The sequence below is a fragment of the Anopheles gambiae genome, chromosome 2 (assembly GCF_943734735.2).
Source record: "Anopheles gambiae chromosome 2, idAnoGambNW_F1_1, whole genome shotgun sequence".
Classification (NCBI taxonomy): domain Eukaryota; kingdom Metazoa; phylum Arthropoda; class Insecta; order Diptera; family Culicidae; genus Anopheles; species Anopheles gambiae.
In genome coordinates, this window is record NC_064601.1 from 14383348 (window position 1) to 14410958 (window position 27611).

The 27611-nt window shown below is 49.7% G+C and overlaps 4 protein-coding genes across 7 annotated transcripts; 2 read left to right on the forward strand and 2 right to left on the reverse strand.

The window, feature by feature from the left end:
• The first annotated feature begins 603 nt into the window (after window positions 1-603).
• Window positions 604-3772, forward strand: LOC4576940 (beta-galactosidase). The gene is given in 10 exon segments (XM_061650132.1): window positions 604-1147; window positions 1230-1323; window positions 1403-1560; window positions 1660-1874; window positions 1938-2102; window positions 2181-2285; window positions 2348-2694; window positions 2773-2800; window positions 2803-3050; window positions 3120-3772. Coding segments are annotated over 9 exon segments (1890 nt in total). The 5' UTR covers window positions 604-1147; window positions 1230-1236; the 3' UTR covers window positions 3657-3772.
• Window positions 3699-4735, reverse strand: LOC133392072 (uncharacterized). Its single transcript, XM_061650133.1, has 3 exons — window positions 4507-4735; window positions 4279-4419; window positions 3699-4208 (listed from the first exon to the last, which is right to left on the reverse strand). The coding sequence occupies exons 1-3, from the start codon at window positions 4635-4637 to the stop codon at window positions 3854-3856; spliced, it is 627 nt and encodes a 208-aa protein (XP_061506117.1). The 5' UTR covers window positions 4638-4735; the 3' UTR covers window positions 3699-3853.
• A 36-nt stretch (window positions 4736-4771) lies between these two features.
• Window positions 4772-8271, forward strand: LOC1281054 (cell surface glycoprotein 1). 2 transcript variants are annotated; one of them, XM_320988.5, is made up of 4 exons: window positions 4772-4922; window positions 5124-5398; window positions 5474-6408; window positions 6472-8271. In XM_320988.5, exons 2-4 carry the CDS (start codon window positions 5166-5168, stop codon window positions 8103-8105), a joined length of 2802 nt encoding a protein of 933 aa, XP_320988.5. In that variant the 5' UTR covers window positions 4772-4922; window positions 5124-5165; the 3' UTR covers window positions 8106-8271. The 2 variants fall into 2 exon arrangements, with proteins under 2 accessions (XP_320988.5, XP_061506120.1); XM_061650136.1 differs by having other exon boundaries at window positions 4779-4922; window positions 5474-8271.
• Window positions 8272-8298: 27 nt separating this feature from the next.
• LOC1281053 (ABC transporter G family member 20) lies at window positions 8299-27343 on the reverse strand. 3 transcript variants are annotated; one of them, XM_061650138.1, is made up of 12 exons: window positions 27233-27343; window positions 24373-24832; window positions 16021-16188; window positions 12565-12861; window positions 12269-12488; window positions 11732-12117; window positions 10463-10697; window positions 10024-10388; window positions 9840-9928; window positions 9590-9766; window positions 9433-9519; window positions 8299-9357 (listed from the first exon to the last, which is right to left on the reverse strand). In XM_061650138.1, the coding sequence occupies exons 3-12, from the start codon at window positions 16128-16130 to the stop codon at window positions 9146-9148; spliced, it is 2178 nt and encodes a 725-aa protein (XP_061506122.1). In that variant the 5' UTR covers window positions 16131-16188; window positions 24373-24832; window positions 27233-27343; the 3' UTR covers window positions 8299-9145. The 3 variants fall into 3 exon arrangements, with proteins under 3 accessions (XP_061506122.1, XP_061506121.1, XP_061506123.1); XM_061650137.1 differs by having other exon boundaries at window positions 27221-27329; XM_061650139.1 differs by having other exon boundaries at window positions 27197-27307.
• Between the last annotated feature and the right edge of the window lie 268 nt (window positions 27344-27611).

Below are 27611 nucleotides of genomic sequence, written 5' to 3' on the forward strand. Positions count from 1 at the left end.
GTTCTATCTTATCGTCTGTGCGCTTTTCCAGGTCGATCGACCTGGTTTCGATACGGAATTGTAGCGCAGCACTGTTACAAAACGCGTCTCCCACTTAAGCCATAGAGCCGCCTCTTAAGTAGCCGGGTGTGTAAGTAAGTAGGTTTATCGTACACACCAACGACCCAAACAAACCCACTCTTTTGTTGACATACAATGTAAAAAAATATAAAGCGATCTTCCGCCAACAAAACACGTGTCGCGTGTTGTTCCTCAAACAAATTCCACAAGAACAATCCGCGCGCGAGACAACACTAACGCCACTGGACGTGTTCGTAAGACATAACACACACAAAACGGGCCCAGAATGTATGCCAAACAGGGTGTCCTCTCTTGTGATTTCGATGGGTATATATGGTAATTGTTCTAACAGCTGTAACAGCAGTTGATTTGATCGATCACAAACTTTTAAATATAAAATTTTCCCCTTTCTGCCCCGGCCACGCTGCGTTGCGGGAGGTAAGGTGGCGCTCGAAAAAGACACACGAACAAAGGCTTCGGGGGGCTGGTCTGATTAGCCAACGCCGGCGGGATGGCGATAAGAAGCCCCCCCGTGCGTTCGATGGCGCCCGTTGGCAGGGGTTCGTTGTTTAGACCCGGTACGTATCGAATGTCGCTTAGTAGCGGCGTGCACCTGCAACGGAGCGGTTCTGTGTTCTTGTGCCCAGTGTGAGCGATCGTGAGCAGTACAGGGGGTTGATGTTGAGCGTTTTGTAATAAAAGACAAGTCTTTATTAAGCCGTAGCTCTGTGCTGTAACAATAATTGTTTAGTTTTGAAGTGAAAAAAAAAACAACGAAGTTTCCCGTCACGATCATGTGTCGATCGTACTGCGAGCGGGTCATCTTCCTACCTCAAACGTGCTGAAATCCGTTCCCGTTTGTTGTTTGATGTGGGTGGACTTGGGGAGTACCACTACAACAAGCAAGACACTTATTAAAAAAATAGCCACAACCGGTTTCCTCCTTTGGGGCATCATCTCGGCCTGTTCTCGTCGCGATCGCACACTGCCAATTCGTCGTCAGCCCAACCCCGGCGTGAGCCGTGCCTGGCCGTGCCTGCAAAGAACAGTCGTGAGCGTGCCCGCGGGTCCAACGGATCATCCCGTGGTGTGTTTTTCTCTGTTCGCCCACTTCAAGCACCACTTCACGTTCGGAGATTTTCAAGTGTTTTTTTTTTTTTATTCATCAGTTCGAAGATGATTGCTTATCGAGTGCTACCGCTGCTAGCGCTGTGCCTTAGTGGCTGGGCTGCTACGATTGAGGCGGCCGCCCAACAACCATCCGTAAGTAGGCCTAGCGTTGCTAAACAACAGGCGAGCGCAATCTTAAGCGTGATTCCTTTTCCACCGCCCCTGTGTTTAGCGAAAGTTTGATATCGACTTCCAAAACGATACCTTCACCAAAGATGGGCAACCGTTCCAGTTTATCTCCGGCTCGTTTCACTACTTCCGCGCGCTGCCAGAATCGTGGCGCCACATTTTGCGCTCGATGCGGGCGGCCGGACTGAACACGGTCATGACGTAAGTACGGGGAGCGGGGGAGGGGGGGATCCGTCTGGTTTTGGGATGCGAGTGACTAACGAAGGGAGTAAATGTGTGTGTAATGTAATGTACGCCTAGCTACATCGAATGGTCACTGCACGAGCCGATGCCGGGCCAGTACCAGTGGGAGGGTATCGCCAATTTGGAGGAGTTCATAGAGATAGCACAGAGCGAGAATCTGTTCGTGATCCTACGCCCCGGTCCGTACATCTGTGCCGAGCGGGATATGGGCGGTTTCCCCCACTGGCTGCTGACAAAGTATCCTTCCATCAAGCTGCGCACGTACGATACAGGTAGCTTCAGAGTGATCTTTAGATTATAAATTGTTTATTCAAATTAAAATACTTTATTTAAAGACTACTTAAGAGAGGTGCAAAATTGGTACAATCAGCTGATGCCCCGTCTCGTCCGCTATCTGTACGGCAATGGTGGTCCAGTGATTATGGTTTCGATTGAGAATGAGTATGGTTCATTCAAGGCCTGCGATGGGCAGTACATGCAGTTCCTCAAGAATTTAACCGGTAAGGCATATGGCTTCTTATTCACACTCATGTAACGTTAGATTCATTTTTGTCCCATGTTTTACTTCCCATTTTCAGTCCATTTCGTGCAGGATAAAGCGGTGCTGTTTACGAACGATGGGCCGGAGCTTCTAAAGTGCGGTTCTATCCCCGGCATTCTACCCACGCTGGACTTTGGCATTAGTAATAGATCGTTTGCTGCTTCGCGCATTCCCTTTTTACCACTTGTGTTCCCCTTCCTGCAGCTAACAATCCGAACGCGTTCTGGCAGCAGCTGCGCAAGTATTTGCCGAAGGGACCGCTGGTCAACGCGGAGTACTATCCCGGCTGGCTAACGCACTGGATGGAACCGACGGCCCGTGTCGATGCGGGCATGGTCGTTAACACGCTCAAGCTGATGCTCAACCAGAAAGCGAACGTAAACTTTTACATGTTCTTCGGTGGCACCAACTTCGGTTTCACTGCCGGTGCGAACGATGTCGGGCCGGGTAAGTATAGTGCGGACATAACGTCCTACGATTACGACGCACCGTTGGATGAGGCGGGCGATCCGACGCCAAAGTATTTTGCCATCCGGAAGGTCCTCGTTGAGGTAAGGGAGCATTTGTGTTTTTTTGTCTCTCCATGTCTCTATCGTAACCGATTGTTTGCATTCCCTTCGCTTGTACAGTATTTCGGTGATCCGGGCGTACCGGCACCGGTAAGCTGCCCAAAATGACGCTCGAAACGGTGTGGCTGGAACGGCGTGGGTCGATGCTGTCGAAGCACGGTCGAACGATGCTCGCACAGAAAATAGTTACGTCCGTAACGCCGGTGTCCTTCGAAGCGCTCAATCAGCATTCCGGGTTTGTGCTGTACGAAACACAGCTGCCCGCGGGGTACAATCGTGATCCTTACACGCTCAAGGTGGAAAATCTTCACGATCGGGCTTATGTGCATATCGACGGGGTAAGTAATTTATAGACAGCAGGTTTTATAGACAACCAAAATAACGACCACTTTTTATCCCACCATCAGACTTTTGCCGGAATATTGTCCCGCGAAACCAACACGAACACGATTCCGCTGAGCGTTGGACTTGGGACGCAACTGCAGCTGCTGGTGGAGAGCCAGGGACGCATTAACTATAACATCCCGAACGACTTCAAGGGCATCCTCGGGACAGTGACAGTGGATGCGAAACCACTGTACAACTGGACCATCACCTCGTTCCCGCTGGACAGCTATCGCTATCTGGAGAACTTCTTAACCCAACAGCCCACCGAGCAGGAAGATCTGGATGGGGCGGGAGCACAGGTGTACTACGGCACGTTCACGATCACCAGCGACACCATCTACGACACCTACCTGTACCCGAGTGTGTGGGGCAAGGGGTTGGTGTTTATCAATGGCTTCAACCTGGGCCGCTACTGGCCATTGGCTGGACCCCAGATTACGCTCTACGTGCCGAGACACATTCTTAAGAAGGGAAACAACCAGATCGTCATGATCGAGTACCAGCAGCACATCCAGCATCCGTACGTGCAGTTTATCGATAAGCCGATCTTTATGTAAGTGGGGGGAATTTCTCAAAACGCAGTACTTATGGAACTTATATTACAGTGAACATAATATAGATGCGGTAAGGTTTAATAAAAATTCATTCCGATCAATATTGATCAATAATTTCACATTTCACTTTTGTACAAAACGCTTGGCGTTCACTTTGAGTTCAACATAACGTCGCGGCAAGCTTACCTGATAAATTTCTTCTAAATTAATGCTCTAGCTTTACGGTACAGGACCGCTAACAGTACGGCACTCGAGACTAGGAGTAGTGTAATTCCTAATTTCCTTGTGCTTAATTGAGAGGGTGCATTATCACACTCGGCTTGCTCGTTCAGCACCGACTGAATATCGGTCAGCTTCGCGGCAATCTTATCGACCGCCTGCAAGGAAAACTCCGACGCGTAAAAGCGATCATCCAGCAGCACGTTTTGCGGGAAATTCGTTTGCGTTTTCAGCTTTACCAGCTCAATCATGCAACGTATCGCTTCCACGTGCTCGGAGCTGTTCTTAAACACTGTATGTGCGTATTCGTTGGGGTTGAATTCGTTCCGCAGTACGCTACAGTAGAAAAGGCATGGGTTACTTTAAAAAATCATTCTAAAAGTAGCATGAAGACGGTTTCGCTCACCTGTCGTACAGTCTCGTTTGATTCGATAGCGTCGATAGCTCCGATAATATTTCCTCAATCGCCTTGCTGTTGCTCATGCCCATGAGGCGCAAATCTTCCTCCACCAAACCACTGAGCTGGTTGTACTTGACGCCGCATTGTCTACAAAGAGGTAAGATTGGGTTACAACAGCATCGTTCCTCGTGGCCGACGACCATTGCGAAGGAAAAGCAGCCTACAAACACTTACCGTAGCACGTCGGTAAGATTTTCCGTATCGTAATTGACGCTGCTCAGCAGAATCGCTACCGGATCGTAGTATTCCGTGATCGCTTCACTTTCCGTGCCATTTTGCTGCATTTTGTCCATGTTTGCAGGCATTTGCTGGTAGTTAGGGCAAACGTAAACAACCGCTTGCCGGCAAAATCACAAAACTGACCAAAACAACAAGGTGCGCACGCGCATGGTCGAAAGAAGACACCGCTTTTCTATGCATCTTGTGCGGGGTCGATTTCAACTGTCAAACGGCTGTCAACTGGCGAACCCGTCGGCGTTGGTTTGTTTATGTGAAAAGTTTCGTATTTTTCTGCAAAAGCCATTTGTTTTGAGTGAGTTCGGGACGATAATTTTGTGTTTGATGTGTAAAATATAAATTCTTCATTCTAGGTAAGATAATATAATGCTACAGTTTGTGGGTTGAAAAGGAATTAACCCCAAAATCAACCCCTCGTTTTTGGTATGCATAGTGCGCAATAGTGGCCTTGTCCCCGTGGCAATGAGCATCGTGTTCATTGAAAACATTTAATTGCTGATTGTCCGTAGTAAATTGTAATAAAAATATATTCTCCATTTCCCCATTCTTTGCAGTTAAGCTTTACGCACCCGTCCCCGTGTGTAACAGCCGCCATCATGATCGATGATCCGCATTTCATCGATGCCATGGTGCATGAGCTCAAGTCTCAAGGTCTTTTCGATCAGTTCCGGAAAGAGTGTTTGGCCGACGTGGACACGAAGCCCGCCTATCAGAACCTGCGGCAGCGCGTGGAAGGGACGGTGAACAAGTTTCTCGGGCAGCAGGAATGGTCCGACAACATCCGGTACAAAAACCAGCTCCGAGAGCAGCTGCGTAAAAACATCATCGAGTATGTGATTGGAATGCGGTCGGAGGGGGTCATACGAGGGGTGCTAATTTCACTTTCACTGATTACTGATTGCAGATCGGGCTTTTTGGACACCGGTGTGGAGCGAATAGTGGATCAGGTAGTGAACCCCAAAATAGCTACCATTTTCCAGCCAAAGGTGGAAGAGATTGTGTACAACTATCTCGGCATCGAGAAGCCCAAATCATCCGTCAACGGGAATGAGCAGGCAGCGGCAAGGCCAGAATCGCTGCTGGAAGACCTGGAAGCGGTGAGCCCGGACTCGGATAAAAAGTCCGAAGGAAGTCTCACACCATCTCCACCACCACTGCCGCCTCAACCACCACCGCCGGAAGAGCCGGAAGAGCATGGGGTCGAGAATATGGACATCGACGAGGAGGACGATGCGCTGGACGAGTCGAAGGAGCAGGATGATTTCGAATCGCCCGCCTTCGAACCGCTCGAAATGCGATCGCCCAGCAAACCGAAGGAAGATACGAACGATTCCAACTCGTCCGTTATCAGCGGGCTAACGTCGCAGGAGTCGGTAGAGAGCGACGATAAGCCCGAACATAATCCGATGGTCGACGCCGGGTCCGCCAAGCAATCCACCAGTGTGCCTCCGAGCGAAGAGCAGGAAACGCCAACGACGAAAGATTCCGAGTTCAGCCAGGAAGTGGCGCCCACAAATGACTCGCAGCTGTCGCAGGTGTCCAGCAACAGTCAGCTGCTAACGGCGACGGCCGCATCCTCCAGCGAGGAAGCTCAACCGCCAGAGGAGAACGAACGGCTGGACATTACCGAGGAAGCGCAAATGCCAACGCTGTTCAGCAGCTCCACCGACAAGCTTTCCAGCTCGAACGAAAGCGAACACGAGGGAAAAGAAGCGGGTAAGAAGATTACGTTCGATTTCAAGAAGGATGAGTACGATTTCGTTGGCACTGAGCGTCCGTCAGCAATGACCTTGGGTGAGGAAAGCAACGCCGAAGGTAATCGCGAGCCGGATCCAGAAGGTAAGTGGGCAGCTTATTATTTGTGGAATAAACTAATGACATTACGAAACTACATATTTGCAGAAGACAGCAGTACCCCGACGGCTACGCCTACCGAAACACCAACAGAAACACCAACCAAACCCAAAGACTCCGAAGAGCCGAACCTCGCGCTGCAGGACGAGGAAACGTCGCAGTCGGAACATTCGCTTAAAATTTGCGAAGACTCGTTCAGTGACGACAATACGAAAGATTCCCAGTCCAAAGATGCTCCCGCCTCGGTTCAGGATAGTCCGTCGAAGATGAAAGGACTTACCGACGCCAGCAGCTGCAGCGTGAAGAGCGATGACGGTGGTAAAAATGTTACTGCAACTCCGGCAGATGATAAGAAAGATGAACAGGTTCCACCCGAACCGGAACCCGAAGCTGCGAGTGATGAACAAAAGTCGGAAGAGAAAGCAATGGAAGAAACAAAGGAGGAAAAAGTACAGGAAAATACCGAACGGAAGGATAAAAGTCCAAAATCCGACAAAGACGACGACGATCACTACCAAGAGCATCGCAAGCATGAACCGAACCGTCGATCGAGCGATCGTGATTCGGAGGATGGTAACGATAAGCACGATTCGGGCGGGTCAGCAGCACCATCGGCGAACGGTACAGCAGAGAAGCCAAATCCCTCCGCACAGGAATCCAGTGAGAATGCACCCGAGAAGGAAAAATCCCCCGCAAAAGAGCCTACAGATGGGATCGACCCACTGATGCTAAGCAAGGAGCGGGACCGACTTTGCGGCTCCGTCACACCGACCGGTGAAGGAGCGCCCATGGATTCATCCTCCTCCGGCATCCAGTCGGGCGACGATTCGGAGAAGAGCCCTGAAACGCTCAAATCGTACAGCAAGCCGGAATCGATCGTGCTCCCCGTGCAGCCAGTCGTAATCGATCAGATGCTGACGAGCATGGAGGACGACAAAATCGAACGACTGCTTAACGGCGAAACACATACGAACGATGCAACGCTCGAATCACTCAAGCGGCAATGGCAGTCGACGGAGGGCAGGATCCGAAAGCCCAAATTTGCTTCCAACTTTTCCGAAGCGCGTCGGCTGATGAAAGTGCGCAAGCAGATGCAGCGCCAGGAGCAGAAATGTCGCGAGCAGGCGCTAGCGATGGCGAAAAAGTACATCAGCGAAAGCAAAGCATTCGGCGGCCGCTGTATGGAGGATCAGGGCATTGAGCTGGAGTTTGTGTGCGACGGGACGCGTAAATCGCCCGGGCCGACCATTTCTTCCCCAATCCCGAAGGCGGAACCGACGGGGGAGAGTGTGCAGGTGGGCGGAGGGAGCGATCCGGAGCTACGGTACTTCCCCGAGGAGCAGGAAGTGTTCCAGCTCGACGAGAAGCGGCTCGACTTTCTGCGCTCCAAGACGGAGGGCGTCACGTTCGGTAAGAACTTTAAGGTACAGCATTACCGTACGATCGTCTACTCGCTCACCGTGGCAACGCCAAAGGTAGCGAAACGAGCTGCCACGCCGGGTGCGGCGGGCAGTGGCAAGGCAAAGCGTACCGCGACCGTTAACGGGGTGGCGAAAAAGCTGGACCTTACGGTGGAAGACGAAAGCAAGCGGGCCGGTTTGGCGACGATCCGCAAGCAACGATCCATCAGGAATCGGTTGGTTGAGAAAAGCACACCACCGTCCGTCGGAACGGACGCATAAGAAGGGCGTGTGTGTGTTTGTGTGGATGTGCATGTGTAGAGTAACTATTAAAGGCGTAGTCAGACAAAGACAACAATGTCCAGTTTCCAAGGAAGGGTTTTATTAACTGTTAGGCTTTGATTTGGATGATCATTACGAGAGTAAATAAAGAGTTATATTAGTTTTATATCACGAGTTTTGCGTACACCGAGACTAACGGGAGGCATTCTTTTGTATGCATTTCTGTTTATTTTTTCATTACATACCACAAAATAAGCAAAAAAAAACATAGTACAAACAGTTTCTTAGCCTAGGACACAGACTCTCCAACACGGAAACCTTACAGCTCTACCAGCTCTGCTATTCATATTGTACGCCCGCCCTATTACTGCTAGATTGCGTCCTCTATCTCGGTTTTGGTTGCACAAACTTCCTTAGCTTTCTGCTCACTGTTACACATTTCTGCTTCTCGAGGATCGTTCGTTCCTCGCCGTCGTCCTATGACTAAGATATTACGTTACGCTAAGGAAGAGAAAACACAAAACCCAACACTGCTGCACGTTTGTAAGATTTGCGGCGCTGCGCCAAATGTATTGCGCAGCCGGCTAACAATATACAGTCCTATATATACAACAAACATTCACACGCGCTGATTAAATTAGCCAAATTGGGTCTCCTGTCCGGGGACAGGTCGGTGACCAGGTTGAGCAGATTGGGACATGGGGTTGGATTAGAAGCATTCCTATACAACCCGTAAACCCGTGCGTGTGCACATTCTTACTCGCTAGGGGGATTTTGGGGAGGGATCCGCCAGCACTCACTACTGCGAAGGATAAGGACACTTGGGGAAAGCAAGGGAATGGCAAGGGGAAGGGAGGGATGCCAATGTAAGTGTTAGCCCTCTCCCGAAACCAGTGGCCTAGGGCGGGCCTTTGGGGGATGCTACCCCACTGTTCCTTCGCCCCGGATTGGTATCAAATACATTAAATAATATCTATAGCTTTTACCAGAAAATGGTTTACCCTTAAATGGCCCCCTTGGACCGCATAACGCTTGCATGATCATTTCTTTATCTTCAAACCAAGCAGGCACAGCAATAGTAAGCTGATGATCCACACGCCGACCGCACCGTATCCCATGTAGACCTGCGAGTTGGTAATGCTCCAACCCTTCGTCAGGACGTTCCGCACCGCTATCGACGGGATGGTGAACGGGAAGCAGTACGCGACGTACTGCAGATATTGGGGCATGCCCTCCAGGGGCCACAGGATCCCTGCAAAGATGGTCGAACACGTAGGAAAGTAAGTACAGGCTCAATGAGGGCAATGGAGATCATTGTAGCGCTTACCGCACAGGATGATCATTGGGTAGAAGCTACCGGTCGCCATAAAGTTGGCGGTTGAGTGCGCATCACAAAAGATGGATATTAGAAGGCCTGCAATGGAGAATGGAGAAGTTGAAAATCACTCATCCACTACTGCCAGACAGCTTCCTGTTCCACTTACCGTACAACATTCCCGCAAAGCCCAACAGCATCAGCAACCCGACCACCGTGATATTGCTTCCCTGGTTCTGGGCATCGAACAAGAAGGTGGCCAGCAGAATGATCTCTATGCACTGGAGCAGCATAATGGACGTCTGTGTGATGATGTGCGCAAGCAGCAGTTCCAGCGCCGTAATGCCTGCAGACAAATGGAAGGAGAAATAGTTTAATTGTTCCGCCCCATCCGTTCCACCACGGCTCGTCGTACGTACCGGCTACGATCGTCCGATCCCAAACACCCTCCAACCGGTCCGTGATGAAGATTGTGGCCGTAATTAGCGTGGCCAGAAAGAAGATCATCCTACACAATCAGGGGGAAAAAGCAACAAAGCAAAAAAACAAAGAGAAGACACTCAAAAGTCTCGATTAACGCTCATTAACCCCACCAACACTTACGTCATAACGACGCCCGGTGCCATGAAGTCGGTAAACTCCTCGTCGAACGTGCCGTACACGGGCGTCTCGAACGTGATCGGTATGTTGGCTAGCTGCTTCGGCAGCCGGCAGTCGGTCATGAGGCTTTCCGCAAACTCCCGGTACGTCTGCAGCAGCTTCTTCTCGATGAAGAACGTGATCTGCTGGTCCGACTTGTCCAGGTACACCTTGATCTCGGACGTGTGGAACGAACCGTCGTCCGCGTCCCGCACATTGTCCCGCACGTCCTGCAGCGATTCGGTGAAGTTTTCGGAGAAGTGGATAAAGCCCAGGATCTTGCCCTTGCGTGCATCGCGATACGCATCCTCGTACGTGTCGTAGTATTCCTGCATGGGAGTCGTGTGTGACGTTGTAAGACTAGGTTGCAAGTCATGAGTTTGCGAGATCTACTGCCACCTACCTGTATCGCAACGCTCCGGTTAAGCTTCTCCAAAAACCTGCACGACACCTTGTACAGATCACAGTCGTAGTCCTCGCGGTAGTAGGTGGTGATGAGCGACTCGTTGAAGCACTGCCGTATGTTGGTCAGCTCCTCGTTCACGATACCGAGCCGCAGATCTTTCGGGTTGCCGCCGACTGCGACGTAGAAGCTTACCAGCTGAAATATCGGATACAGGAACAGGAAGACCATCCCACTGTTTCGGAACGGGAAGCGGGGAGATTTCACCGAAAATGAAAAACCAAATGACTCGATTAGTTCGCAACTAGCACAGGAACCACGCGTGGTCAGCGTAGACACGGAAGTAGGTACGCGATCGCGATACGCGTCGAAGAGGATGATCTGTTGGACGATCGATGAAACTAACGAGGTGTTGGTGGGCATTAATGAACGAAACGTGCTGTTGGTTGTCGCGGTCTACGTTCTACGTTCATGTTTCATGTACTGTTGTACTTGTACCTGTGGCGTCATCTAGAAGAGAGGGCTAAGGGGTTTGGGAAACTAAATTTTCGTTACACAATTCTTTTTTATCATGTTGTAGGTCGAAATCATTCCAACACGTTCAAAAGCGACTATGTTCAAGCGACATTGTTTAGTAAGGGAATTCAAAGATTGTTAACAGTAACAGTAGTGGCGGGCGAATTTTATAAAAGCGTTGAAAGCACTTCTCTAATGTACACACCTTGCTTATGTCTTAATCAGTTTATATAGTCACAGTAAGGTAATAGGGGTTTAGTTGTTCTACGCGTCCGAGAAGGTATCAATCCGAGTAGTTAGCGTCATATTTACATGTCCAAGTGGTCTTAATTTCTGTGCAATGCAGTCCACAAAGTGCTAGCGTAAAGGTGATTAAGATTTTGCCCCACAGTGCCCCAAATCGTCCTGTTTAACATAAGAAACCCCCCTCAAAACACACACACATACACTTCCCACATGTGTCTTGTGTGTATCTGTAGATGTCCTGCAGAACAGTCCGTTGTTGCTTGATCGATGAAACGTTCTATGAGAGATGGATAATGGAGATGGCGATGAAATGTAGTACTACTGTCTAGTATCTGTTGTAAGCCACATTCAGTCTTCTCTTTCAAACCAGATCACACACACACACATACACAATCACAAGCAAACGCGTATAATTATAAAAACCATGGAGAAAGGGCTTTAGCTAGGGCCCCCGGGCCTTGGGGCCTAACCGACTAACATGCCCGCCTAACTCCGTAAGCTACTCACGCCGGTTGTCGGATCATCTGCAGAAAGTTCTTCGACAGCAGTGCATTCATGCGCCGCTTGCTGGTGAAGCTGACCAGCTCCTTGATTGTGCTGGTGAGCGGTTTTCGCTTTTCCGCAAACAGGCCCCCGCCACCGCCACCACCGCCGCCGTCCTTGGCCTTCTGCTCGTTCGTCCCCAGCGCCGGTATCACCTTCTTCAGGTCCTGGGCGCCAGCAATTGCCCGCAGCGTCGCCGTTTGGTGTGTCGTGCGGTCGGCCTCCTCCGAAGGGCCGTGCTTCTGGCAGAGGTTAAGAAAGGCCTCCTCGAGCGACGTGCAGGAGAACCGCTCCAGGATGTTGGTGGGCGAGTCCTCCGCCAGCAGAATGCCGTTACGCATCAGCCCGATCTGTTACGGTGAGGTGTTAAGAGTTGCGCAAGAGAGCTTTAGCTTTTGAGTGCTTGACACGAAGTTAAACGATCGATCGCTCCAGGGTGACGTTGTTGGGTTGATATGTCGTCCACTCTCCCCGCGGGGAGGGACCACAACGAGTACTTACAAAACCCGCCTGCTTGGCCTCCTCGATGTAGTGGGTCGTTATAATCACAGCCATTTTGCTTGTGCTGGTCGTCTCGACCAGGTACTGCCATATCTTTTCGCGCAACAGCGGATCCAGCCCGACGGTCGGCTCGTCCAGTATGAGCAGCTCCGGCTCGTGCACCATGGCGGCAGCGAACGACACACGCCGCTGCTGGCCACCGCTACAGTTGCCAACGTACCTGTGGATCGAGAAAAACAGGGTACCGATGCCGTCACGCGAAGGCTGTAGATTGGTGTTAGCCATCACACACTTACCGATCATCACCCGGCAGCTCGAGCAAATGCTTCAGCAGTTTGTACCGCTCGCGGATCTTTTCCTTCGACATGCCGTATATTCGGCCGAAGTAGTAGATCGTTTCCTTGATGGTGAACTCCTCGACCAGCGCGATGTCCTGCGGCATGTAGCCGATCCGGGGCCCGGGTACGCCCGATCCGGCCGTGCCCGGTGTGCCCCCGAGCACGTTGATTTCGCCATCGTTGAGAAACTTTCGGCCGACGATGCAGGAGAGGAGTGTCGTTTTGCCGCAACCGGAAGCGCCGAGCAGCCCGTAACTGTGTCAAAGTAAGATGAGATGTTTCGTGAGAAAATTGAAACAAAAACGTTCAGATGAAAATGTTCTTCAATGATATTCTATCGTCGATCATTGTCCGATCACTTCCAACCCAAGCATCTAATGTCTGATCTGGCCGAGAAACCTTTTTCTAGACAACCTCGAGACAGAAAACGATCCTCCAAGGTATTTCTACAACCTTTTGAGTATCATTTTATGACAACAGTCAGTCAGGGGTGTGACCTTCAGTGCTGCGGTTTAGTTGTCTGATATCTCGTTGTCTCCTATCAATAACCACCGGATCGCCATAATTGAAAGTGTTAAAAAGACGTGTAAACCATAAAATGTGCCCCAATCTACATCAAACTGCACTTAACAAGTCCACCAAACCTAGTCAAGCCTTTAACAGCCGATCGGTCGCACGTGTTGGGCAATCAGCGGTAACCAAAAAATAGAAAATGACACTCTCGAATAGTCCGATCGATTAGAAGGAGGTCATAGGCTTTTAAAAAGCTTGCCACGGGCCAACGAAAGCAGGTTAGAAAACCCTAACCCAACCCCCAAGCAAGCGAGCGAGCGAGCGAGCGATTCAATGCCTTTCCTCCTGGCCCGTCTCTGCGTACCGCTCTGCAACGCGCAAGGTTGCAATGCATTTTCGGTGAGTGTTTTCCTCAGGTTATGATTGTTTTTTTTTTTGAGTGCTGCGAAAAATGCTAACCAACAATGTGTATACATTCTCTTGACGGTGACGAACTAGGTGGCCCGACACTTCACTAACGAGCGGGACAGTGCTGTAGTGGCAAAGTGGACAAGACGTTAGCTACCGTTACACGTGCGGCTTGTGCGGTGTTGTCTTGTACGATTTCCGTTGACGTTCACAAGACGAAGAAGAAAAAAACATAGAGGACAGAAGCATTAACTCTTGTTTTTTGGCAATTCACTTTTGGAACGTGAACTAGAGGTTCTTTCTAGTTGCTGCTAGGGGAGGTTGCTGCATTACATTATCTCACGGTCTTACGCAGCGCGATTTGAAATGGGTCAAAGCGCCTTAACTGGAGCACCGGATGGCCGAAAGTGGCCGAATAATTAATGGCACCAACATTAATTAGCCACGACCCGGTGGGCTCGTTGTCACCTCCAGTGGTTGTGGTTGCGGCCGCATAAGAAGGGACATATTAATTCCCTTGATGTTGTGCAATGTCAAACAATGCATTCGGCATTACCACGGGTGACATAGGCGCGCGTGCGCTCGTAGTGACACAATTTGGGTTGGCACCGGCTCCATGCCTTCAAACGCGCGCGTGCCATGGGAAAACAGGTGGATTCAAATTGCTCTTGAAACATGTGGCTTTATGTCCACGGCTATCGATACCCGCCCGCTCGGTGGCGTGCAGTTAATTACGGAGAGCTCAGAACCCGTTTGACGTAGGCGAGATGTATTAAATCTATCAATATTTTATACCGAGAAGCAACTTCCTTTGCCTTCTATTTTTCCCCCCTAATTACCAGAACAATCATCATTAAAGTCTAGTTTTAGGCGCTCCCATTGCGCTGCATTCCTAAGCTCCCGCTGTTCGAAAACTCCCACCAAAATAAAAGTCCCCCCGATCTCCCGAAAGGTCTTCCCGAAAGGCCTAACCGGTTCTCTATGACACACTGCCCACTCTATGGGGACCATAAATTGATACTCGCGCACACCACACTTATGTAACCGTGGCTTTTGGCAACAAGAGAGCTCTCGAAAGAGCTGCGCATCGAATTGGGGAAGAAAACCGATCCATTCCCCCCGGATCAGACAAATCAAATTGAATGTGATTGAATGTGTCTTCAGCGATGTCTGCCGTAGCTCGTAGACAGATGATCTTTTCGCTTTTTTTTTGCTGCACACACACACAGCCATGAAGCGCTCAGGCATGAATTTCTTTTTTGAGGTTACACTACGACCCATTCATCATTGGAAGCTTGTAACCGTTTGCCGTCGACCATCTCCTTCGTACGACAACGGAGCGGGTGACTATCAGTACGAAGGATGACGAAAGCGGTAAGATGCGGCGTATGTCACTGCGTCCATGCGTGCATGGTACCAGGCGATGCCCTTGACATGGCGTACTTTTCACACCGGGAGATAGGTGTTACCTTTGCTGATGGATCTCTATATCCCTGACGACACGCACGCGGAAACACGTGAGGAGGTTGCAGGCAAACCCACACAAAACACAACACAGGCAACCTCATTCCAGTGTGTGGAAGGACACATCGTCACCATCGTCAGTATTTGCGCGGGAACTCCCTAAAAAGGAATGCTCAATGGTGTGTGGATAGGTCTCACATCGTAGCACAAAAGATTTTAAAAAAAAGCTAGAGCATTGTTGCGTGATCTTCGCATTTGCGTACGAACTTGAGATCGTACCACTTAACGACTCCTAATGACGACTCCAGGCTGCGCGCTCGCTCGGAAGTCAAAGAACAACGTCTACTGTAGGGCCACCCATTCTGAAGGACAAGTGAAAACCGCTTTCGCCCCCCTGTTATTATCTGATGATACTCCTTGGGCGCCCCTGTCAGTTGCTTTGGGCGTGCGTACCAAGCGAAAACAAGAAAGCGAGAACCAGACCGCCCCCATCCCCCCTTACTGTCTGTCCCATCGGGTGGAGAACTTGTCGTTGACCATGAAACGACCCCAATGGCAAAGCCCGGATCAACGAGTGTGTCGTGTATGTTCCGGCGCAGCGGTGTGACCTGGAGGACGTCCACTTGGTGTTCGATGTGCGCCGCGACACATCCTTGCCACTTGAACTTCGTCGAGCGTTAGCCTTGTGCGCATCCAATTTCCCAAGCGACCCCGGAACATCCATCTTGCTACAGCGCCTTTGTGCTCCCGTCCTGATTTCCCTTTTTCAAAGTCACCCAAGTAAGGGCCGCGTCTGCGAGTTCATTAAAAATTCCTACAACATCCACCACTGAAAACACGGACAAAGAGCGGTGTACATCCCTTTCGAAACCTGCCCGACCAGGTGTGCGTCTGTCTTCGTGTTACACAGGTAACAGATTGAAAGAATCTATGAAGTCTGTTGCTGTGCGCCGAGACTAGCAAAACGCTGGACATTCGTGGGGTGGACATTCGCCAACACCTGGGCCTATTCCCAGCCAGACTACTTACATCGAGCCGCGGGTAACGCTCATGTTGAGATGATTCAGAACGATCTTTTTGTTGGGATCGTTCGCCTTGCCATAGTATTTGTAGCCGGATATCACTTCCACCGCAGTCATGTTGGAGCCGTTGTTGCTGTGTGTGTGCGTGCGCCTGCCGTTCTTGTCTGGACCTCCCCTGTGGAAAGAGTTAAGAAAGCGAAGAAAAAAACAAAGATTAAGTTGCTGCAGGTTCAAGAAACTTATTTCAAGGGCACTTGTGCACAGAAGACAACGGACAATCAATACTGGATCTTAAGCAGGTTTGACAAATGGAAATAAAACTCATGACGCGTAATGGGGTTTTTTCTCTCTCGGCAATCATCAGATCGGTTGAAGTGTTTTGGTGTACCTGGTTAGTATGTAATTGCACTGGTGCAGCCTGCAACAAACACACACACACACCCCCGTCACGGTGGTCAATATTGGATGCTACAAGCAGGCAAACATAGGTGGTAATAAAATCGGCACTTCTAAAACACTGCCGTAGGATGCAAAACGTGATGCGTGTGTGTCGAGGTGTAGTTGATTAGTAAGCAGGTGTGATACAAACAACCTGATCGATTGAATCACAACGATCCTTCTCTGCAACAGGGCGAGTTTGGGTTAGGTTCTACGACGTGGGTTAGGTTCTACGGCCACTGGACAAGGCTGGTTGTGTAATGTCGCGTATTTTGAAACAACGATATCTATTCCCCGGATCTGGACTGGGCGTCGATAGTGGGAAAACACATACAAATATCTGGTCTAAGTCTAACGGAACCGGTGGGAGATTTTACGTGCGATTCTCTTTTAGCAGAGTTTCGTCATTAGGGTTCGTCGTCCATTTGGGATTTCAATTTATTGAAATGAGATTCTTGATTGGTTCGGGAATAGGTTTTGGTATCGCCAAATGTGAAGAATTTCAGCTTCTGGCAGATAACTAGCAAAGACCAAGACCAGCTTCAGAATCAAGGTAGAGTAGCGTGAGAGATTTAAATCCTCTCTTTCTTCTTCTTCTATTTTTCACCGTAAAATTGCTCGAAAACCGGTTTAATTCTTTTTGAAGCTTAGTAGAGATGCTCCAGGGCACAGCAGACTAGAATAATGAATAAAGTACACATTGGAAACGATCAACGTCTGGCCTTGTATGAACTAACGCATCTATGCATTAGACAACCGGTCTAACAGTTTGAGTCTCAAGTTAAAAGCCGTGTAGATTGGGTTTAATATCAATTTAATTTTAAATGCAATTCTAGATACAGGAAATGAACATGATCGTCAGAATGCAAATCAAACACATTGACATTGTACATGTTTATCCTTCCCTGTGCCGGTTATTATTTATCATCGCAAAATGTCATCGCAGGGTAATGGCAGCTACTGGCAGCGGTCTGGCATGATCGCCTAAAACAAATAGTGTTTAAAACACTCAGCTAGGTCTTTGTTTTTTTTCATCCTTCAACCCCATTCGTGCTGATGTGTTCGCCGTCTTTCCGTTGGCATAGAGCATCGGTCATGCCCAACCTGTCAGTCCGGTTTTGCTCCCGGTATGCCCATTCTGGTGAGAATCTTGGAAACATTGGAACAAAATCCGGACGCGCAGACAGCCCGTGCAGTAGCCTTCGGCGCACGCGCACAGCTTCAAACACACCGCCGGCACGATGGCAAGGGTCATTAACCAGTTGGGGACCCTACTAGGTCAACGAATTCAACCCCCAACGAACGCAGCGAACAGTGGGCAGAGGTTTCGTGGCCTCGATTCATAGGCTGTGAGACTGTAGCGAAAATGCGTAGCAAAAGCAAAATCGCAAATACGCCCCACCGCCAAAAACAAAACAAAAAAATGAAAGAAGACGCCGATACTATCGTACGGAAAGCGAAAGACGACAACTCACTTTCGGTGTGCCAAAAAAAATCGCATTCGTAGAGGCATCGCAACAGGCCCACACGCGTAACACGAATGCTGGCACGCGTAGTAGTAGTAGTAGTAGCTGCGACGGCGGCCAGTTGTGAGGAAAGCGTTTTTCGCATTACGTTTGCGGGCCGGCGAAGATTTCACGTTCACTTTCGTTCACCTTCGGCGAAGATCGGTGGAAAAGCGAAACGCCCGTCATGCGTGATCCAGTTTAAAAGCCCGGGCTGGCTGGCTGGACCGGGCTCTCGTCTGCGACCCGCTCGGGTCGGGTGGAACACATTCCTCTACGCAGACTCTACTCAGAGCACTACACTTGTCGGGTGGGATCTGTGACTGTAACAAAGAGCAGCGCAAACAACCCAAACGAAGATGACGCTAATGGCTTACAGCTCGGCAAACAGATGACGGCGATGTAGGCCTCTTGCTCTCGCTCCCAAGTACCTCGGCTCGGCGTGTCGCCGAGCATTCGCAGTGCCAACCTCACCTTTCGCAAACAATTGGCAGCGGGCAAATCCAGGCGCTCCGAGGTAAACAATCGTTCTCGAAACCGTAGCACCGAGCGGTTGGCAGGCCTGTGTCGTGTGGCGCACAGGCCACACCGGGCTTATGTAAGTGATCGCGCCCAATCAATCCAGACCGTGTGCGTGTGTGTGTATGCGGCGGAGCTATGTCGAAGTGGCACATCTGTACGATCGATCGGTCGGATGATGTAAGTGTCCAGTGATGCTTCTCCAGTGTCTCAATTTTCGCCCTCTCTGTCGCTCTTTCTGTATCGCTCTTTCCAGCGGTTCGTTTCTTGTACCACCTGAAGATCACCACAACCTGCCGGAATGTGGAGGATCACGTCCAAAGTGTAGTGCACGGCGGTACGCCAGCACCAAGACCTTGCCTGTCCTGTCGCTGGCGATTAATGAAGCACACACCGAGCATAATCGCACCGTTCAAGGTCACACACTTGTGCGGCGGGAGTAACTTCACCTCACATTAACCAAACGGTTACCCCCCGATTGCCGGGGCAGTAAGTACGTACGCACCGCCTAACCTCAGGTCCTAACCCCACGACGGGCGCCCTTCCTTGCTCGCCACGATGCACGCACTTTCACAAGGACAAATCTGACAGCTCGATCGATCGATCATATTGGGCCGATCCTGTCCCGCAGTGCTTCCAGGGGTTGCTCTCTACCGTGCAACGATGCTGTTCGCCACTCTCTCTCTCTCTCTCTCAAGGGTACTCAAGGCTTCCAGTTTGTCGCATCGATCGTGGCAAGTAAAATCTCGTTTGATTGGTGTTTTTGCTCCGCTGCAAACGGATATGCAAATTTGAGGATCGCATGGATCGCTCCACACAACCCAACCACGAAACCGGCGGAATGAAAATCGCGCCCGATCCACACACACACACGCACACATCTTTCACGCAACACGTAATCATGGCTGAATTTATGCAATAGAAAAGCGGTTATAATTGGTACAGCAACGGATGATGGACCATCAGGCGCAGTAGTAGTAGTAGTAGTGGTAGTAGTGGTCTCAGTAGTAGTCGCACTCGTACCGCCCTCCCTGGGGCGATGATTACTATACACTGCGCACCGTTTCTCTTCTGCCGCACTTAATTGGTTCACAGTTCACTCGCGCGATTGCGCCATCCTCTCGTTACCGGCGATCGGTCACTGATCGGCGTGTGTGTGTAAGTGCTTTTGTATGTACACCATGTACAGCGTTGCTTGTGGGGTTGTCACAAGGGTGATTAGACGCCAATACAAGGTGGCTGGTCACCCTGAAGCCGTCACCAGCCTGAGGAAGGAGTGAAACGATCGTGCACCACGACCGGTGCGGCTAGTGGCTTTGCAAAATCCTGTCCAATTTCCAAATCCAAAATCAATCCAAACCACCACTGCCGCTCAATGCCAACGCGTTGGTCATCTACCCGCTCAGAACGCAATCCGGCGTTGCGTTCTCCAGGGAGCCTTTTTTTTCGTTGTTGCTGCTGCTGCCTTAGAACCGGCTTTGCACTGGGGGTCGCTATGCGATTGCACAAACTCGCTGCTTCCATTGAAGTTCATTTACTTCTCGCACCGGTTCACCTTCAAAAACAACAGCGAGCCCTAGAGCGGCAACCCTTTGCCCGTACGGACGGTTGGTTGGTCACCACGAGGAAAACATGCGTGTGTGTGTGTGTGCGCCTCAAGTCCTTAAATACGGTGCACACGTATAGTGCAGGCAGTGCAATGCACAACATCCGATTGGCCGATCGGAATGGTTCGATTCGGAAATCGCTCTTATGGTGGGTTTGGTTCTTTTTTTTAATGAGCCAACTTTTTATGCAACTATTGGCCCTCGAGAATGCATGTTTAATTGTTTAGTTGTTTATTGTATTTCAGTGATTGGCCAAACAAGCGGCCTTATCACTGAATTAAAACTAGAAATTAAATAACTAACACAAAGAGCAGGTTAAACGCAGTGTACAATGTCAAGACGGATCAATAGAATCTTGTAAGTTGGTGCCAGTCAAATGAAGTGTAACGCTTTTTAAATTTACGGGCCATCGCAGTCATATGGTCGTTCTCGCTGTATGCACGTCTTGTATGGTTAGTTCTTATTAGTCTGTAGTTACGGAACACTCTAGGAGGGACATTTATGTTGACTCTAGCCAGAAGTTCTGGCGAATCTATCTCACCGACAATAAGTTGGCACATAAACGTACATTGGGCATTATCACGTCTCCTAGCAAGTGTGTCCAGACCAAACAACAAACAACGAGTATGATACGATGGACGAGGGGTTTACATTACGCCACGGAGTGAAGTGTAGGACAACACGTGTAGCTAACGCTCTTTTGGACAGCTTCTATCCTATTGGACCATACACTAGATAACGGACACCAAACTGTAGAACTAAACTCGAGGATAGAACGAACATAGGACTTGCACAGAGTTAACAGAGTGAGGTTATGTTCTTGATATGGTAATTAAACTCTTTTTTTTAACTCATTCCAAGTTGCAATTGTAAGCAAAAGTGATGAAAATAATGCATTGTCAACAGTTAACAGTAATTAAAACATATTTATTCTCATTTAATTATCGATCAAACGCACCACGCGATTGAGTAGGGCGCACCGATTAAACGTTGCCTGATGTATCATTAATTCTTAGAGAAGAATTTTAATCTGTTTATTGCTTCATCAATCTTACAACCCCTTAGAATGATACGTTGTGATATGCGCGATAAAAGATCACGGTTACCGCACACTTTCGTACCGCTTCTTATGTAAGCGTGACGCACAATTCCGGCCACAATACGGTTTAGGAGCTGGTTCAAACGGGCAGCAAAGAGCAAACAAAAGGGGCGTGTATAGTATCAACTAAACATCAATTTAAAAAAGCATCCAATGTGTGTGTGTTATCAGTTCACAAGTTTCAGTTCTAATTCGCACGCCATAATATTAACGTTCCTTTCCGCCGATGCGTAAATCAAGAGGCGTTCTTACATTGCAATGCGCGATCGCGGTGCGCATGATTGCATTCTCGGTGCGCAGCTGGAGCGATGCATACATTGAGATGCGCAAACTCTCACACCCTTCCGCGTCGTGCGTTGGCCAAGATTCGTGTTGACAAATATTGAAATAACTCATTTACGACCGCTCCGCATGTTCCCCACATTTGGCCGCCGGCTCTTCTGCCAGCAACAGGCGACGCAACAGCGAGCAGCGACACGATTACACCGTGACACACTTTACTGGCTCGCGGACCTAAAAAAGGGGGCTGTTTTCCGGGACGACGAGAGTGGTGCTCGTATCCGTGTGTGCATGCGTGTGTGTGTGTGCGCGCGGGAAAACCTTACTTCAAGATCACAACACCCGTTCGCCTAGCCCCGTTGCGTACCGGTATTTCCAGTGCCCGTTGCAGCGGGCGAAGAAACCAAAGCCGGCCAAAAATAGGACTAAAAATCAAAAGTGAACAGAAACCGGTCGCCTACGTTGATAGCGGCCGCCACCAGACACCATCGCTATGGATCGGTATGGTGAAAATCGATCCACCCACGGCATTGGGATCGATTGGGTGGGGGTTGCAGTTGGAATTAGGAGCATCGGTGTTCGGGGTGCACGGTTTCGGTAATTGAAGCTCAAAAGGCTCAAAGAGGCCCTTGTGCACGCAAATCGGGCACCGACGCGATCAGGTGTTACACAGGAGCATTTTTCTTACCCACTCTGCTCCCTCCCTGCACGGCAAGGTGTCTGACCTCTCGATTAGTTCGAGCAGCCGCAAATGCTATCATTAAACAGATGCCGAAAGGGCAGAGGCCTTCGCTTAGCTGATCAACCCTGGGCGCAGTTGAAAAACAAAGCAAAAAACAGGCAGCTAGCGTAATTACATGTGAGTGCTTACTCCACGAACGAACGAACGAACGAAAAAATACGCTTATGGGGAGCCAAAACAACATAGAAACGGTTGTCTATGCGGTGGCAATTTTGGGGAATTGATAGATCGAACGGATTGATAGCGGCTTGCGGATTGATGGGCTTTATCCGGCAGAAATGGTGAACAATAACTCGCGGGCCGGATCGCAATTTCCACTTTTCACCACAATCAGTCAGCAAACGAAATTGTGCGGAATAATTACCATTCCCTTTCCGCAACCCTTTTTACTCGCCGCAAACTTTCAACTATCTTCAAATCAGTTGAATGAGCAGCCCACCCGAATGCATCCCCAAATGACCCCAGCTCCACGCACCACATGGGCGGAATAAATTAGCCGTGTCGGTAGACTGATCGCTACCCATTTCCGTCACACTATCAGCGGAAAACATCGCACCAATTCTACCTTAAAACAAACACACAACGCCAAAGCATTTTGGCTTAAATGCTTTTTTGTTTGTTTGTTATTTACTCCTCCCTTAATGCGCATCATGCTCACGATCATTAATGTGTGCGCGCGCGCGAGCGAGAGTGATCATACCTGCGCTCCGTCGAGCAGCGTACATACGCTGCTCGTTGCTGTTGCTACTGGTGCCTCGGTATGACATTCGCGCAACAACGAAACACGCCAAAAAGCCGATGTCCTCTGTGTGGCCATTTCATTGCCTCCCACCACGAGCGGGCTGAGCGTTTGGAGGCACGCTTTCCGAATCCGTCCGAGCTGCCTTGACGCGCTGGCGTGTCGGTGCGTGCGTGCGTTGCCGTGTGCACCCGCTGCACGTTGTCATAACAGTTTTCAGCTGTGTCGCGGGCTGTGTGTGTGTGTGCTGCTGCCGCTGTTGGCATGCGTTGCATCACACGAGTACGGTTGGCAAGGCCACCGGGGTTTTGCTAAGAATAAGAAAGCCCGAAGAAATCGCACAACCTCCTTGCCGGTGTGGATCGATTTGCAGCTTTTGGTGGTTGTTGCTGCTTGGCTGCGGTCGCATTCGCGTTGTTCATTATCCCCCAAGCAAACCCGGTTTCTCTTTCAAGAGCTATTGTGTCGTTTGCAGAGGCTGCGATCATCGAATGCTCTGCTGTTTTTTTGTTTTTCGTTCACCCGCGTTAAGCAAATTAGTAGCGAGCCGCACAATATTTGCATCAAGAATGCTCCACCAAGACACAATTTAAGATGCATGTTAAATAAATGTAAATGTAAATTTTCATATGAATTTAATTCGCAAACAATAATGTTCAGCCAAGGTCGAGCAAAATACGAAAGACTGCAACAGCTAAATAAAAGTGACGAACTCGCTATTATCGAGCAACATGTGAAAGACTTCAACCGCTACTCTAAAGCCACGAACCCCTACTAATCTATCAAAATACAAAAGACTTCAACAGTTATTTGAAGGCGACGAACCCCCCATTAATATATCAGAATATGAAAGACTTCAACAACAAATTTAAAGCGACGAACCTCGTAAAATCAGATAATATTGTAGTGTTTGCCACTTCAAACAATTTGTAGCAAAGTGCATAAAAGCGACGAACCCGACCAACCCGACGATTCCATCAGTAGCAATATTATCTTTCAATCCCATGTTAAAAAAGACTACAACAAAATGGCAAGAGACACACTACTGACCATTATCAGTTCAGCACGCCTGATCAAAAGCGTACACATTGTGCCACATTCCACTCCGCGCGCTGATAAAACCGGGCGGACCACCAAAGGACAACGAACGGTGAAATGGGACGGGCATCGAAAATCGGGACACAAACCGGACCACGGCACCAATGGAGAGAGAGAAGGGAGAAATAAAAAACTAGTTCAAGTTTAACCGATCCCACCTCACGATCACGATCACACGCTGAGTGAGTAGGTGGCAGTAGGTGAAGTAAAAAAAAAACGACTGTTGTGAGATGGTATACATTGCCTTGTTTGCTCCCTTTCCTTCCCTTTAAAAAGTGTGTATGTGGTGGTAGTAGTTGTTGATGCTGTTGTTAATGCTATTGATTGGTTTACCTTTTTTTCTCTCGCGGCGTTAGTAGCGGCTGTGATTAGGCACGGGTGCGGATCGAGGAAGGGTGCGGTGCAAAAGTGTGATGAAAGCGGGTTGGGGGCTTCGCCACACGTTGTAGCAGCCGCCTTCCCTTGTAGTGAGCACGCGCGTTTGCAAGCCTTTTTAGCACGGGGTGTTTTTTTTTTCTTCTTTTCCTTCTTCCACTTCTGCTTCTCCTACACACTACCGCCGTTCAACTAGATAGGCACACGGACGCCGTTCACCTTCACTTTCAACGAGGAGGTTCGCGGCACTAGCACATACACTGCACGCACATACAAACACACACTGGACACAGAAAACACACACTTACACACTGTTCTGCCGCTTACGCCTAATCCCCGTCACTTGGGCACGGTTTTAGTGGCCTGGAGGGAGAGTGTTAGTTGGTAGTAGCTGGCTACCTGGCTGGCGGCTACCTGGCTGCTCGCGATAGTGACGATAGGGAACAAAGGCACAACAACGTTAAAACTACAGTTAAACCATCGCTCGGTCGGGGACAACTGTCGGCGCGAACGCGTGCTCGTCTGCCGACGCTTCCTCTATTTTTTTTTTGTTTGTGCGCTTAAAGCGTGTTTAATGTTATTGTTTCTCTTTCTCTCTGGCTTTTCTTAAACTGTCTTCTATTTGTTTGCTTTGCGTGTCGGCGGTGGTTTATCGCGTGCTTGCGCGCGCGCGAGCGCTCTCGCTTCGTCACCGCGAGAGCTGTAAAAAAAGAAGCACGCTCGCCGCGGTCGCGTTGTTGTCGGTTGCTTCATTCAAGAAATTAGACAATATTCACTTATGTAACGTCATCTCGCGTAGCGCAAAAGGAAAGAGCATTATGTAGTAAATATCGTCTCGATCGTCTCGATCGGGCGCGAACGGGGGATGAAGAAGATACGCACCACCGTCTGCCTTCTGCCGCCGTCTCCTGCTGTCTGCAGCGAAAGGAGAGGGGTAAAATACAGCCCCCCACCTCCCCTCCCAGCCCAACGACCACCGAAGAGAAGATGTGTGCGGCGATGATAACGCTATCCCCTTTGGTTTGGGCGGGCAACCCCCCAAAAAAAAAAAACAAAACCAAACCAGAGGACAAAAAGTGGAACACACAGCTGAGTGAGCGTGTACACGAGGTCGTGAAAAGTAGGCGTCGGGGCAGAGATGGAGCAACAGACATTTACATAAAAAAAAAAACATAAGGAGGGGAAAGAAAGGCACCAGCAATTATTGTGCACCGGCACATAATTGAGAAATAAAATTGTATTACATAAAATCGAAGATGCAAGAGGAGAACACATTTTAATCGCATTTAAGTAGCAAATTTAAAAGAATTTTAACAAATAAGGCAAAAATAGAACTCAAAACACACAAACAAAACGCGAATCGCTGGACACACATCAAGATTGATCTCGAAAATGATACCCCGACGACGTTCACAAAGAAAATTCACTTTTCCCTCCATCTCTCCGTTTGCGCTGTTTCGCGCGCGTTTTAAAAATAGCTTCCAACGATGCGCTTCGCGATCATTCTCGGCATGTTGCCTTTTCGTTCGTTTCAAAATATGCAAAGCGGGTGTGTGTGTGTGTGTGTGCATAATTATGTTAGCTGTCCTGTTGCCTTCTCGCTTGGCGTTACATTGCCGAACGCGATACAACCGGATTTGTACAACTTCTCGTTCCGTTAGGTGCCGTGTGCCGAGCAAATTCACGGTCACACCGCACCGCACCGAGCCACAACAAATTCGTTGCTACATTTTTATGCGTTTCTTGTTTCGGTCCTTTCCATTTTCATCCTGCAAACTGCATAATGGTGGAGTGAAAAGTGTTTAAAAGAAGAAAAAAAAAAACAATCCTTCTCGATTGATCTGCTCACTTTCGGCAATGTTCGGGGGTTCGTCGCTTTTCTCCACACACGCTTTTCGACACACGTCATCGCACAACGCGTCAACCCGCGGCAATCACCACGACTCGGCGCGAGATAAATGGTGCACACACACACACACACACACACACACACATCGCATTCTGCGCGCTTGAGCGAGCTGGCAAGAAATGCAACCGCAACCGAGCCACCGCCACCGAAACGACAACAAACGACCAAACTAAACTAGGCCGAGGCCGCGGTCCCCGGTCCGGCGGAGTGCAAGCAAAAATCAACACCCGTACAAGCAGGGAACCGAGGGGGGGCAGCTCGCGTGCGTTATACGCACAGCCCCGAGTTCCCCCGGGGGAAAAGTATCTGTCCCCGAAGAAATAAGGTGACTCAACTTCATCCTTCGCTCCCACAGGTTTACGGGGTGGTGCGGGAAGCGTAGGTCCCTACCGATCTACCGCCTCCCCCCTTTGTGTAAGAGGTTGCGTGTATGCTAAACTGGACCCACCCAAGGGGGGGGAGGGTTGGGGTGGAGAGGGAAACCGTTAGCTCATTTCTTCATCGATTTCGGTTCGATTAGGAACGAACGTCGCCCCGCGTGCCCGTCGCAGGGTTCACGCAAAAGGGAGCAGTTATCTTTCAAACCCCCTTCCCGCTTATGCTGGTGCCTGGATCAGGCCGGTACTTCCCAAACGGTGGTCAGTTCTTTTTAGCATTGCGATGACGACGCGAGTTGGTTGGTTGGGAAATTGCACAATCTACTGAGGGCAAAAACACACAAACAGAGCGAACGGATATACACCAAACAAAAATCCAAAATCCATTTCACCCGGCACTCGCATCACGCACGCATTCACATTTTCCAACAAACAAACAAAAAAAAGCAATTAATAGCAAACACCAGAAATAAAAAAACAATAATCTTAAACACACGCAATGTTCTGTCGAATTACACACAGGTGCACGTACAGTCACAGTCACAGGAGAGTTTGATAAGAACGCGGCGGGACACGTGTGCAACTGTTCAGCACGGACGGCGAGCTGTAACTGAAGCCTGCCCGGGTCGCTTGGACAACGGTGGCTGGCGTGCAGTGTGTAGTGTCTCCCACCAGCTCGCGGCGAACCACGAACCAGCAACGCAGCAGGCAGGCAGGTCGGTCGGGTCCGCTCGTCGGTTGCTGTTGGTTACCTCATCGCGCGGTTTCTTCGGGCGCGCCTGTTGCGGGAAGAGCAAGACCGCCCGAAAAGTGATCCGATATGCCGGGACGGGGCCTGGAGGAATTGTGTGTGTGTGTGAGTTTATGTGTGTGCCTGTGCGTATGTTGGACACAACTGGCAGCATCCAGCA

Bases quoted from the DNA above. Each gene is read 5' to 3' on its own strand.
- LOC133392072 (XM_061650133.1), bottom strand. From the start codon at position 4,637: ATGCCTGCAAACATGGACAAAATGCAGCAAAATGGCACGGAAAGTGAA. The intron at 4,420-4,506 runs GTAAGTGTTTGT...ACCTCTTTGTAG, and splicing joins AATCTTACCGACGTGCTACG to ACAATGCGGCGTCAAGTACA. The intron at 4,209-4,278 runs GTGAGCGAAACC...TTTCTACTGTAG, and splicing joins CAAACGAGACTGTACGACAG to CGTACTGCGGAACGAATTCA.
- LOC1281054 (XM_061650136.1), top strand. From the start codon at position 5,166: ATGATCGATGATCCGCATTTCATCGATGCCATGGTGCATGAGCTCAAG. The intron at 5,399-5,473 runs GTATGTGATTGG...TACTGATTGCAG, and splicing joins CTGCGTAAAAACATCATCGA to ATCGGGCTTTTTGGACACCG.
- LOC1281053 (XM_061650138.1), bottom strand. From the start codon at position 16,130: ATGACTGCGGTGGAAGTGATATCCGGCTACAAATACTATGGCAAGGCG. The intron at 12,118-12,268 runs GTAAGTACTCGT...TCACCGTAACAG, and splicing joins AGGCCAAGCAGGCGGGTTTT to ATCGGGCTGATGCGTAACGG. The intron at 9,767-9,839 runs GTACGTACGACG...ATTTGTCTGCAG, and splicing joins GGATCGGACGATCGTAGCCG to GCATTACGGCGCTGGAACTG.